Source organism: Erithacus rubecula (genome assembly GCF_903797595.1).
Source record: "Erithacus rubecula genome assembly, chromosome: 2".
NCBI lineage: Eukaryota > Metazoa > Chordata > Aves > Passeriformes > Muscicapidae > Erithacus > Erithacus rubecula.
This window is the reverse complement of record NC_136685.1, coordinates 58626085-58640087: the sequence shown is the minus strand read 5'-3', so window position 1 is coordinate 58640087 and position 14003 is coordinate 58626085. Positions and strand designations below refer to the sequence as shown.

At 41.8% G+C, this 14003-nt stretch overlaps 1 protein-coding gene across 3 annotated transcripts in view; it reads right to left on the bottom strand.

Moving 5' to 3' along the window:
- The window catches only part of SYNJ2 (synaptojanin 2), a 63975-nt gene extending 52812 nt beyond the window's left edge, over window positions 1-11163 (bottom strand). The window contains exons 1-2 of one of the 3 annotated variants that reach the window (XM_079331090.1): window positions 10521-11163; window positions 1749-1835 (exon numbers count right to left, since the gene is read on the bottom strand). In XM_079331090.1, the coding sequence (XP_079187216.1) occupies window positions 1749-1835; window positions 10521-10641 (208 nt within the window). In that variant the 5' untranslated portion in view covers window positions 10642-11163. Of the gene's footprint in view, window positions 1-1748; window positions 1836-10520 lie in introns of those variants that run through there. The other 2 variants (XM_079331088.1, XM_079331089.1) reach the window with 2 other exon arrangements.
- Between the last annotated feature and the right edge of the window lie 2840 nt (window positions 11164-14003).

Sequence of the window (14003 nt, the reverse complement as noted above, 5' to 3'; positions counted from 1 at the left end):
TCTTGGAGCCAGCTGGCTTTGGCTCCATTGAACACAGGGGAAGCTTCTGGCAGCTTCTCACAGAAAACACACCTGTACCCCCTCCTGCTACCAAAACTTTGCTACACAAACCCAGTACAATTCCTTTGTAGTGCTAATCTTTTATGTAAGCAACAGATAAAGGGATGGAACTCACTTACTTGTAAGATGGAAGGTCTAAACCAGATAAAAACCTGGGCTACGTCTTGAATAGTGAGATAGTAGACACGCATCTTTGCTTTTTTAAACATGTTCAGATGCAGAAAATGTTTGCTTACCTTCACTTACCATTACAGCACGACCCTCTGACTTTTCACTGAATTTTAACAATCCCTTCCAAAGCAAGTCCTGTACCACAACTTGTAACCTAATGCTAGAACAGGGCAGAGGTACAGTGACAAAGCTCAGAAAGGACAAACCTCACACTTTGAGATCACTGAAGTTAAGTGTATGTTGTCCAAGAAGAAATAAGGACATGAGAAAAAGGAATGCTGAGAATTTTCCACACCCCATTTGAAATTATTCACCTTTTAACACAGACAAAAATTGAATACATTTGGTTCATACCAAAAACTACCCTTATCTGTAGCTTGAAGAGACTGAATTCAATAGCTACATTCCTTTATTACAACAGGATTCATTAGACTTCTATGAAGAAAAACAGAGCAAGCGCCAAGAAAAACTAATCACAAGTCCTCCGTTTTAAATTACATTAGCAAATTGATATAAATCTCCAGAGAAATGTCTAATTAACTCCACAAGAAACAAAACAAACAAAAAGTCCACATTCATTTAAAAAGACTAGATGGACCTACAGTTTTAGATTATGACACAAAAATCCTTCAGATTGCAGTTGCCTCTTCAGGTCAAATTCAAGTCGTATTTCTCAGGCTGCAAAATGGTAAGTGGGGTATAAAAAGACACAAATTATATCTCTTGGCATAAATACACCAGTGCTCACACCACTGCCTTTGGTAGACTCCTTGACCAAGCACCAAGTTATATGGAAAAGTCTTGTAATTTCTCCAAGTGAAAATTAGGGCTCATTGTAACAACTTTGGAACAATGTGTACTGTACTTTTTTATTTATGCATCTAAATCATCAGTGATTTTTAAGTATTGTGTAAGGTCCTATTATCTTCAAATCAATCACTGCAGCTCTCTTCTTAAAACATGTTATTTCCATTAACATTCCTGCAGGCAGTGCAATAACAAGTCCTTTGCTAAATTAAGATTCCCAAACTGTACAAAAATTTACATCAATGACAATAAACATTCCTTACTATACTGTTTGAAGCCAGAGACCTTCTTCTGCAAATCCTTATCCATATGAATGATTAAAGGTAATTAGGCTTTACAGCAAGAACTGGCAATCTGAAGTAGTGTACAGTCAGATGACCATGATAATCGTGTCTAAATATGACCCTTAAAGAAGAGAAGAATTAAGAAATCATAGCTTGCCTTGGACAAACGTGGTAGGGAAAGAAGAATGGCAATTATCTTCAGGCAGCTAAGAATGTCAGACAAAACAAATTAAGAAAAAAATCCATCTATCATTCAGTGATATGGTTTTGGCCCACAATAGAAAAAGCAACAGATCTTTTCCAGACTGTACATGAAAAAGTGCAACTAGCTTTCACAACTTAAGGAATTAGACAACTTTAGCCACTTGTTGTCATTTTGCATTGTCTGGGCATTTTATAAGCTCAGTCATACAGATGGTGACTTACCACATTTAAGCTGAAGCTCTCCTAAGCAGCCATAAGCATCCATGAGTTTTTCATACTGTCCTTTAATTACATCCTTTTCTTCTGGAGCTAAGGAACAAAGAGAAAGGCAGGAAACTTAGTTATCCAGTCTTCACAAAAATTTCAGATTGCTATTATTCCTATTGCATAGGAACCAATGCTACCTAGATTGATTTTTCTCAGCCAATAATACTACAGTACAAAGGTAGGGTTAAAATGCTGGAAAACCATAGAGATTAAAATATGGTGGAACAGAAATGCACATCTTCACACACTGCCCTTGAAGAAAAAAAGAGTGCATTCACTTTATTTTCAAATCAACCTGATTGTTAGAAACAATTTTAGTCTATGGTACGATGCCTTATCAGATTCAGAATAAATAAAGAAATACATGAGCACATGTAAAATTTATGCTGTTCTAAAATAAGAACAAAAATAACAATCAATCTTGCCATAAGCTAAAATATAGTATTTTTTCTTGATGTACAAAAAGAGAGAGAGTTTATACTTCCAGACTCTCAGACATAACTGGATTTTTTTTATGCAGGATAACATGATTTGATGTAGACACAGCACCAGATGTTGATTTCAAAAGGAATTAAATATTTTACTGAAGTGAGAATTAGTTAATTAAATAAAAAAGGGTCAGATGTTCATATTATATCTGTGCATTTCTGCAACAAGCAACTTCAATGGGCACATACTGAACATTATATACTAACTTACATACTAAGCCAGACCACAGATCAAACTTGCCACTGGCTACTTTAACATAAAACCAGCATACTTCTTGAATGAGTCTGCATTTTGTATATATTTCCCAATGAGGAGCAAGGTTAATCTCCCAAATGAGGAAAATAGACTGTAACCCTCAAACGTCCTTTTACTTCTTGAACTACAGATAAACAGCAACATAGTTCTTTCAGAGATTTGCTAATAATATGCAATTTTATGTTCCTAATTAACTTCAGCAGTTAAAAAAGCACTGAAACCTCTGGGCATAAAAAGGACAAACTGAACTGCTTGCAATGGATGATAGAAGAGAAAAGAAAGAGACAGTTCTCTTTGTAAATCTCAAGAGGCAAGGAGCTCAGTGAGAAACACAGAAAATAAATAAATATTTCTGACACTTTGAAGTGAAACTAAGGACAATTCCTCTTACAAAATTCTTTAACAGAGGCAACCCCCAAGAGTAATTAAAATATGTTTATCTCAATTTTTGCACTTGTGACAAATAAAGACTCATTTAATTTTTCTTAATTTTGTTTTTACTACCATAGTTTCATAACTTTCATACTTTACTTTCTTAAAACACTGAAAATCAGTGAGATAAGTCAGGATAAACTAGCAAAATGTTGATACAACACACACCAGTGAAGCAAAGCACAAGCAGCAGAGAATAAAGTGATTGTTACAGGGTAACATAAATCTTTGGACAATAACAATTTAAATACTCAGTAATGGCACATTGTAAGGGCTTAGATAGCAAGCTCAGACTCAAGCACTTAAAAGAAAACAAATTCACAAAACCAAGGGTTTCTTATGTATTTAAAAAACAGGTTAAAAAAGGTGATGTTTCACTTCCCATGGCATCTTTACTAAGTAGAAAAGAGCAGCAACAACATACTGACAATTTTGTCTTAAATCTGTTCCCTTCTTTAAAAGCTGTCTACATTAAAATAATTGTGCTAGTTTAAAATGAAAAGATAAAACTAAAACCAAAATTCTTGCTCCAAATATTCCAGCTTTAGGAAGAAATCTAAGACAAGAGAAACATCAAGAGATACAGATCTGAGACAGACGTGGGAGCTCATAAAGCTGCAGGCCAATCACAACCCAAAAGCATTTTAAAAGTCACTTTGAAAGCACAGTGATAGCCCTCAAAATAGAATTAGAAGTTGGAGAGTTGGCTGTTAAAAGTGTCTGGTAAGAGAACAATCCAAAAGAATGGAATTTATTCCAGCATGGAATTAGGCAACACACAGCTCATTCCACTACTGGCAAGAAGTGCCCGCCACTGGCATGTATGGAACCCACTGGAGTCTCCCAGGTCAAGCCAGTGGCATCACACACACGTCAGCTCCTGGCACAGGAATTCCCCAAGCATGCAGCCAACAGCTGTGTTTTGCCAGCCCTGGTCCAGAAACACTGCAGTTCTGGACAGGCCACATGTCAGAACTACACCTGCACAGCAGCATCAGCCGGGACAGCAGCGCCAGCAGAGCTGCCTGGAGGGAAGGAGCAGGCAGGAGCAGGAAAGGGACATGCCAAACAGACACAGCTATGACTGTGGGTCATGAAAACAGAGACCAGAATGTTTCTGTGCCTGTGGACCACATTTAGGGGGTGGTGTGTGCAAATTCCCTTTGTTAGAGATATTGATGGAATTTGAAGTCTCCTGTCCTCTTACATCCTTCGTTTATTGCAGAAGGCATGAGCCAGGTCTATATCCTGTTATTAAAAAGAAGTATTTATAAATCTCAAAATCTGAAATCTCAAATAACCCTCATCAAAACTAGGACATGAGTCAAAATCAAAAAGAGTGTAGTTACATAGAGAACAAAACTTACTGCTGCTTTGTTGGAAGAAGAAGTTAAGGGAAAAATTTCTGTGAAACACTTTAACCCTTGCAAAACAAAAGATACGCAATAATTCAATTTAACTAAGCTGCAATAAAATTAATTAGAAGTGACCTCTTCCATGCATAAAATATTTCAGAGCCAAAAAAACGCCACACTATGAAAAGACATACAACTACGTTACACCATATGGCTTAAATAACTGCGACTTCCTGCTTGTAAAAGCTGCAATTTCATAGTAGGAACTGGCCAAACATATGCAGTTTCCTTCATTCAACCCCTCCTTAGGGTTGAACCCCCAGACTTCAGCAAGAATCAGCACAACTCTCAAGCATATGGACCCCAGAAAATTCAGAAAGAGGAGTTGAAAGAGGGTAGAGAAAGGTACCATAATCCCAAGTCCAACACTAAGGACAGACACAGTAATACCTTCAACTTAAAGACAAAAATGAAGGAAAAGCTCTTGAGAAAAGAAAAAGTCTGAGATTAGTTTATGGATTCTGTTTCTCCCTCCTGATTTTTTCATTCTGTAAATAGTCATCTGCTTGGCTGTATCTATGGCTATACAAATGTAATCTCAAGCATATTTCTAAGTACTTTAAGAAACAGGTTTGGAGTCATGGGATGACTTTATTTGTGTTATCTAGCATTTGGGGGAAAGAAGTGTGAACTTTCCCCAGAAACAGGGAAAAACTATAATCAAACGGAAATTTCATACCAAAACTCCCATCTGTACACGACCATAAGCATCTTACCTAGAAATAAATCCAATGTCTGGTATTATGTAAGTTTAGACAATTAACTCCAAATTGTGTTTTCAGTCATCCACAGACACATTTAAAGTACTTTGTTGTATTTTCATTATCTTTCACCACTAAAATCCTCCTGTTCACATTCAATCCAAGCTACAAAGGCATTATGAAAGTCAGACTGTATTCAGAAACACCACACAGGCCAAGCAGTGCAGTTGGGAAAAGTCTGTGGTCAGAGTTACAGTTCAGAGAATCCAAATATTTAAAACATTAAACATAAATAAATAATGTATTTACCAATTTTCTAGTAAGATACGTTTCTGGTTGAAAACACAACAAAACAGAAAATTGGCATTTCGGAAAGATCAGTTTCCTGGTTTTCTATATTAGATTGAGAACAATCTGGGACTGCCTAGTGAGAGATTAAGTCTGCATACTTGCACATGCATACATGAATATATTAATTCACAATCAAAGAATAATGGATTAATGAAATCACCAGGTTTCTACTGACCAGCTCCATGTTGCTGCAGGCAGTCAAGAAAATAAAAGGGAAGTCCCTAAGTGATTTCTCTGAAGTTTGGCCATTATCCCTGTGTAGTTTCTACCATATATGACTCATATTTACATAGAAACTTGTAGTATAGAAGTTTACAAGCATACAAGCAGCTAGACATAACCACTACAAAGAATTCATCCCTCACAACCACTACTTGTCTCCTAGCACAGAAAACAAGTCTTGTAATCAACACCCTACACTTACACGAATACATCTTCCCTCTTCTCTGTACCCAGTTTGCATTTTGAAAGAATTGCAGCACACACTTTTTCCTATAAGCTAAAGCAGTGAAATTCAGCCTGAGAAACCACAGCTTGCAAGTGGCCACTGCCAGCACAACCAAGGAAGACAGGACTTCTGCTCTGTAGACTGTTTCCACAAATGGAAAAATTTGAACACCACTAAACTACAGAAACCTTCAAAAAGTCTGTGCTAGCTGTATGAATATTCTGGCATAAGAATAGAAATGAGCCATGGTGAAGGGCTCATTGCTTTGGACACAGTGTAGTGCTCAGAAATACATTCACTGTACTTACACAAAATTGGTGTTTGATTTCCATACCCCACTCAGTGGCATAGTTGTTCATAGTGGCACACAAATACAAAACCAAAGCTAATTGTAAACAGTGAATGTAGCTACACCACAGAAACTGTTTTCTATACAAAAGAAGAAAAAGATGCACAGGTAAATAACTGTAACTTCCTGGTTTTGCAAGACTTTACCTGATTTCACTCTGCTGCATCAGAGAACCACACACACACACACCTGCAACTGAAGCAACAGAGGAGGCACAGAGCTCCTCCACAGTGTCTCTAGAAGGCTAACTCTCCAGATCTGTGAGTAAAAGTCAGGAAAAACCTCAGACACATTTGAAAAAAAACCACACTCTGTAACAGCTTTGAACTTCTGTACTTTCCAGACAACATGGTCATTTAGGATTTAACATAACAGGTGATGTAACATCCTTTATAAAGGCAGCTGCAGAATCAAAGAGCTTGCAAAAAAAATAAAAATCTCTGCACCCTTTGGCTCTGCTCTTGAGAAAACATATTATTATGCTGAAATTCAATAGCAGAGCACTCCTGTTGACAGCTTTTCACTGAAATTACCTGCCATAATAAAGTTAAATCACCATATTTTCAGCACTATAGCTTTAGTTTAGTAACTGCCTTGACAGCAGTCCAGAACTCCCTTGTGCAGTTCACTTCATCTGTAAACCACTGAAACTGTGATGTGTTTAAAGTAGGAACAGCATCTCTATCTATACTCCCTGTTGCATTAAGCAAAAACTCTCTAAATCAATGACAATTTTTCTTCATCCTACATTACTCTAGGTTTCTTCCACAAAATATACTGAAGTTCTAGTTCAGAGAATTCCTGGAAGAATTGTTTCAGGCTGTCACCCATCTTTCTGGACATGATTGAAGCTTTAGGATTGCCAGTGGCAAAAACCAAAAAAATAACACCTGCCCCCCACCGCCTCCCCCCCAAAAAAATTTAAAAAACCCAAAAAAACAACAACAAAAAACAACCAACCAAAAACAAACAAAAAACCAAACAAAAACAAACAAAAAACCCAAACAACCCATAAAAAGTCTCCAGCAAAATGTGTCATTCAATCTAAAACAGTGAATTTTACCCTCCACCCTACAGTGATGTCATGAGAGGAGGAAGAAAAACTCCCAGCCTCAAAAATACTATTTAACTTACAGTAGAACAGAAAATTGTTCTGTTGATACCACATCACTATACAGATTATGGAGTGTAGGGATATGCAACTAGGTTTCCTGCAGTGATTTTTGATTTCTTGATTTTTTCCAAAAGTTTTAAATTTAGGTTTCTATTACAGGACAAGTATTCTCATTTTATAAATTGCTGACATTCAGGCAATTAGAGAGCTTCACAATACTTTTCCACTACTGATATCAAGGATGCAAATATTTTTCAAGTATTAAATCTTTGCATGCAGTAAGAAAATTGTGAAACATAATCAATTTGCAACTAAAATTATCATCCTTATCTTTATAACATATCGAGAGAGGGAAAAATATAAAGTCATCCATTCACAAAACAGCATCAAATTGTTAGTTTATGTATTTGAAAGTGTTTATTTTAATGAGCAGTTTGCCAGAGGTTTATAGCCTGTATTAACACTATATCTGTACAAGTGTGTGGTTTTTCAGATTTCTTTTTTTGTAACACCACTTCTTCTAGGACAATTCTCACTCCCTTCTGCCACTTGAACTAGGTTAAATTCAACAGTGAAGATTCTTCTAGCACAAAATTATTATAGAAGCAATTAAACTTTTCACAAGTGCAGATGTCATGCCTGTTCAAGGGCAGAGTTACTTGGTAATTACGAAAAAAACCCAATGAACAATGACTAAAATTTGCTCTCAGGCCTTCACTGTCCAGCTGGGATTATTCCTCTGTACAGTGCTGTTTACTAATTGCAATACTACATGAACTGTTGTACAACTCAAGTGATCCAGGTATACCAATCTGCTCTTATTTAGTGTAGAGGTTTGCATAAGGCACAGTTGCATAACTCCTCACCACAGGAACGCAATTTTTAAAGAACTTTATTTTAGAAACAGAAAACTAGACAGAGAGGCCAAAACTAACACAATCCTAGGACTAGTATGTCTGAAACCACACATATATAAAGTTTATGTTAACCTCCCACTGTCACATTCTATGGTTAGTAATAACCTAAAGGCAAGTCAAACAAAACAGAATTAATGTTGTTTCTGTTACCACCCTGCTGTGAAGCTTCCTCTTCACAATTCTAAATGCACCAGCACAATACCTACTACTGCTTTTCCCTCCTTTTCTGGTCCTCTGCAGCATAAACAGAAGTTATCTAAACAGGCTCCACTGGACAAACCAGCTTTTCCTACAATACCGGAACCAACCAAGGAAGGAATAGAGGAATCAAATGAAACAAAATGACAAAGTTATTACCATGGAGTGCCAACCCAGACACAATTACAGTTATCTCAAGACATGACACAGGACTTCCATAAGGCATGACAAACAGGCTTTTTACCCTATACAAATCACTACTTCAGAATTCTTCTAACACATTTTAAGAGAGACTATATAAATCCTAAAATCATAGAATCACAAAATCATAGAATCATTAAGATTAGAAAAGATGTCTAAAATCATTGAGCCCAACCATTAAACTAGTATCACTGTGTTCATAATTTAAATCATGTTTCCCAACTTCCACATCCATACAGTTTTGGATCACCTTCAAGCACAGTTCCCCATAAGCCTGACCATCCTTTCCATGAAGAAATTTCTCCTAATCTCCAATCTAAACATCCCCTGGTAAAAATTGAGGCTATTTCCTCTTGTCCTGTCACTTGTTACCTGGGAGAACAGGCCAACCCTCACCTGACTACACCCTCCTTTCAGGCAGCTGTAGAGAGTGATAAGGTCTCCTCTGAATCTCCTTTTCTGCAGGCTGAACAACCCCAGCTCCCTCATCTGCTTCTCACAGGACTTGTGCTCCAGATCCTTCACTAACTCCACTGGCCTTCTCTGGACATGCTCCTATTTTGAAATAGACCAGGATGCCATTGGCCTCTTTCTTCACCTGCACACACTGCTGGATCGTGTTCAGATGGATGCTGAGCAGCACCACCAGGTCCTTTTTGGCTGGGCAACTTCCCAGCCACTAAATCATTTCAGGTTTAGTAATTCAGATGGGAGACAGCAACACTGGGGTAGAAAAAACTACTCTATGTTGATGATTCCTTTAATTAATGAGATGTCAAATCTTTGCAACCACTCCTACAGGTGGCTCAGGGCTTGCTAGGTGGATACTGGAGTCTCCCTTTTATTCATGCACATTGGCTTTAGGAAGTGAAGCTGCTTTTGATTTTTATCAGAGTAACAAAATACAGACCAAACCCCATTGATATCAATGTAGAGTTTTAATGTCAACACGTTTTAGAACCAGGCAAAGTGAGTAAAGTGCTGCTCAGTACCAATTGACTTTTCACAGCCAGTTCACTGAAAACTGACACAAAACTGCCCTCTAGAAAAATGTAACACTATTACCAGCGAATTTAGCAAGAAACAGAACCCTCAAAATATTGCACAATATAAAACTCCAATATAATAAAACAAAACAAAAATTCCCCACAGTGTGGCAATAACATCTTTTCCATGACTGGTCGAAATTTTCCCAATATCAGAACTATTCTTTTGAAAATCAGCTGCCCCTTGATGACCTCTCTGGCTTTCTATCATTCCTAAAGTCCCCAACAAGTCAGTCATGCCAAAACACCTCTGCTGTGAGCTGGCTCTCCTCCGTGGTTAGGCACTTGATGTAGCTGAGTAAAAAGTTGCTCAAGAGGCAGCGGACCCCATTCCTTTCCCTGGGCCCTGCCCTGCAGCCAAGGCTGTAGAGGATAAGCCCTGCACACCAAAGGCGCGCTGTGCCGAGACCCCGCCGCCACCAGCCGGCCGGGTGGCCTCTCCTGCTCCTTCTACCCCGGCTGCTGGTGAGGAGGCTAAAGACACCCAGAGCAGCGACAGGACTCGGACGGGGAGGAGATGCTGGCCAACCCTCCATGCACGGCACGTACCGGGGTCACCCAAACGCGCCAGAAGAGCCCAAGCCCGGAGGGCCGTGCCGGAGGTCGGGCTGCAAGCGAGGCGAGGCGCTCCCGCAGCCAGCATCCCACTGGACGTGAGGACGCGCTCCCCCTCCTGTCCCCATGCCCCGGAGGAAAGCGCCCCAATGCTCCGGGGCACCGCCTGCTGCCGCCTCACCCCAGCGGCCCTTGGCAGGCAGAGGTGCGCACCCACGGACACCCACGGGCCCCCACGGCCGCCCCACGCACTTACTGAGCGCCGCCACGGTGCCGGCCTCCAGCAACAGGCAGTCCTGGCGGCTGCGCGCCTCCAGCAGCGCGCTCGGCCCCGGCTCCTGCTTCCAGAGCAGCCGCAGCCCTTTGCTCAGAGCCATGGGGGCCGCGGGGAGCGGGGAGCGGGGGTCCCGGCGGACGGGGGGCGAAGGAGCCTCCTTCTCGACGGGGCACGGCGCGGCACTCGGGAGCCCCGGCAGCCCCGCGGGAGCTCCTCCGGGCGGCCGTCCCCGGTCCTGGCCGCTTCTCCCAGGAAGGCGGGCCAGGAGGGCGGCCGTGTCCCGCTGCCGCTCACCGGTCACCGCCGCAGGCCTCCGAACGCCTCCGCGGCGGGGCCGCCCGGCGCAGGGCGAAGGAAGCGGAGCGGCCCCGCGGGCGGACCCGCCGCTGCGTCCGCCTCCTCGGGGAGCGCCGGCTGCGGCCGGCGGGGCGGGAGCGACCTTCCCCTCCGCTTTCCGCCTTTCTCTTCCCACCCGCTGCAAACTTTCCAGAGTAAACTTTGTCCCTCTGGCTCTGCGACTCCTCCTCCTCCTCCGGGACAGGTAGAAGCGGCCGGCGGGGCGCTGCCCCCCGCCCTGCCCGCGGGTAAGGGGAGGAGCGGCGGCCGCGCTGCCGAGCCCGGCCAGGCGCTGTGGGACCCGCACCGGCGGGCTTGGGCTGCTCCCGACCCTGATTGCCCCGGCTCCGCTGTTCCCGGCTGTGCTTGCCCCGGCCCGGGGGCCGCTCCCCGCCCCCGCGGGTGGCGAAGGTCGCCGTCCAGCCGGCGGGAGCGAGGGCGGCCCAGCAGCGCAGTGAGGAGCTGGGGCTGTTCCCTGGGCCGGCGAAGCCGCGCTCCTTCCTGCTTCTTCCCGGGCTCCCGGCGCCGCTCCCCGCTGGCACGGAGCTCCCCTCGGGGCAGGTTTCCGACTGTGCGCTGTCCCGCGCCATAGAGTTTCGGGCAAAGGCACAGTTCTGGTGTTGCAGGGTTCCCATGGCAATTCCCTGTTGAGCCTGTGCAAGGTGAGCTCTGTTTTTTTCCCGGAGTTCACCCAGGAGTGGATTGAGGAGGTAGGCACAGGTACGGCAGTGTGTTCAAATGAGAGAAAAACTCGCTGTAACCTCTGGCAGAAAATGTCCTATTCATACACGGGTAAACCAAGCAGAATTCTAATTTTTTAGTATCACGAATTTTAACTTGAATTAAGATGTAGAGAAAAGTGCGAAATTTGAAATGCCCAAACTACCATCTGATGTTGTCTCTCATTTACGTTGAGAACGTCGGTCATGGGTGTGCGCTGCCAAGTGAAATGTCACAGTCCCGCCTTCTTTAGACAAGATGGAAACAAACTGAAAAGCAGGTACTATCTTTCTGTCACACACATCTGGCTTGTTTATTTTATAACCAGCAACAGTTCGGAAAGGAGATTGATTTTACGTTTGTTTATGGTGCCTCCTTAAAAAAGCATTTTGAAAGAATCTGGTATGGAAAGTGGGATTTGTGTTTTCATAGGGCTTTTTTCCTCCCATGATCCTAAACTTTGATTATAGTATGAAGGGTGAGATTAAAAGCACTGGGTAAACAAAAGAAATTACCCAGAAACTATGTAAATTAAGTGGCCAGGATGGAAAAAGCAAGACAGCACATAGCACAAAGTTTGGGAGTTCTAGAGGATGTAAGAACGTGGATTAACCATCCTCAATTTTAAACAGAAAAGGGATTCCTTTCTAACAGCTACCCAATGTGAATAGCAGACCAAGAATCAGTTTATCTTTGACATCTTTCACTCTTTCCCTAGAGAAAAGTGCTCATTTGAGATAAAATACTTCAAGTATTGCTTAATCAGTGCTGCCCAAGAGAGTTGTATCTCAGTACTTTAAAAAGTTGCCCTGGATCATATGCTTACGTGTTTAAAAATAGCAGCAAAAAGACCCCACTCCTATTTTTTTTTCTTTCTTTTTTTTTTTTTTTTTCTTTCTTTTTTTTTCCCCTTCCTTTTGTGTGTGTGTGTGTGTGTGTGTGTCTTTGCCTTTGAGGAATAATTCTTCACCGCCTCGTTTAAACTCCACCATTAGAGCAAGCTCTCACTGGGAGGACATCGGTATGTCCCTGTCTATTGTCTGTTTTAAGTCCTTAGTAATTGTTGTTATTTCTTTTCGCTGCAAATTCCAAGAACACACAATTTAGGATTGTTAATAAAAAGTTGACTGTCAGGTTTGTTGGGTAAAATACTGAAGAAAGGATTGGTGCACCTGGGATAGTATTTTTTTAGCATCTCAAATCCTTATGAGGGGATAAGGGTGTGAGAGAAAAACTCAGATGAAGATGGCAAACTGGAAACCTTTAGCAGTGTGTATGACAAAGCACTCTTCAGAGGTGGCTCTCTGACTGAGTCTGTTCTAATCTGTTGCAAACAAATCTCTTCAGTGTGTTCCAGTTACAATACAGCCACTCAAAAAGCAGTAAATCAGTTAATTAGGCTTTGTGTTAGAAACACAAGCCTGAGAAAGCAACAATCAGAAAATGATGAAGAGTAGCAGTAAATAAAACCATTCATTTTACAAACCTCCTTCACAAAGAATGCTATCCAAATTTAAGGCTCGTATAGGAACCTTCCTTGATATTTTGGGCATGTGTGCAAACTGTTCTTTTGATAAATGTTTTCATCTAACCAGACTGTGTTTCAATGCATGGACATGCATTTCTTAGGGAAAGTGTTGAGACTGACAGATCATCTTTTAGCAGAGTCATTTGGAGTTGAGCTGTCTTGCTCTGGGTTTTATGTATGTGAGTATCATGGAAGCATAAATTCCTGCAGTCTTTTGAGGAGTCCCTCAAGTGAACTCATTCCCTCTTGCACAGCACTTGTTTTCACCCAGGCCATACACCCTCATTACCTCCTAAGCAATTCTTCATTTCATCCTCCTTTCTCTGTGGAGTTTTCCTTCCTTTTAATATCCTGCCTTGACAATTTCACCATCCTAGCTTCTTTATCCCCCTTCAACCATCTTTGATTCTTTATCACTCTACCTTTGAGCAGACACAGATGTTTTGTGTTGCTTTCTGAATGTTCCCAGTGCTAAAAAGTGGGAAGTGATCTGCTGCTGCCCCTGCAGACTTTAGCTGGGAGAAGAAATGGGTCTGTGGGCTTTCTCTGCTATTCAGCTTGCATAGACTAGCAGGGCTATTTTGGAGGATGGAAGCAGTGTCCCTTTCCTTACCTTTTCTCTTTCTAACTCCTTTTCCAGCTTCTGTCTTCATGGGGGCAGAGAGATCCTTCTCCATCTGTATCAGAAGGGGCGGGGGGGGGGGGGGGGTTGGGTTTCTTCTGATGTTTGCTGACTGTGGAACAATGTAAAATGCAGTTCAAACAAAATTGCAGCATTGGTATGTTAGGGGCAGCCTCCATGGTAGGAAGACACAGCCTTCAGCTACTAAATCATGTCCAGTTTCTGTTAACTTACCCGTGGCATAAATTGTGTTGAA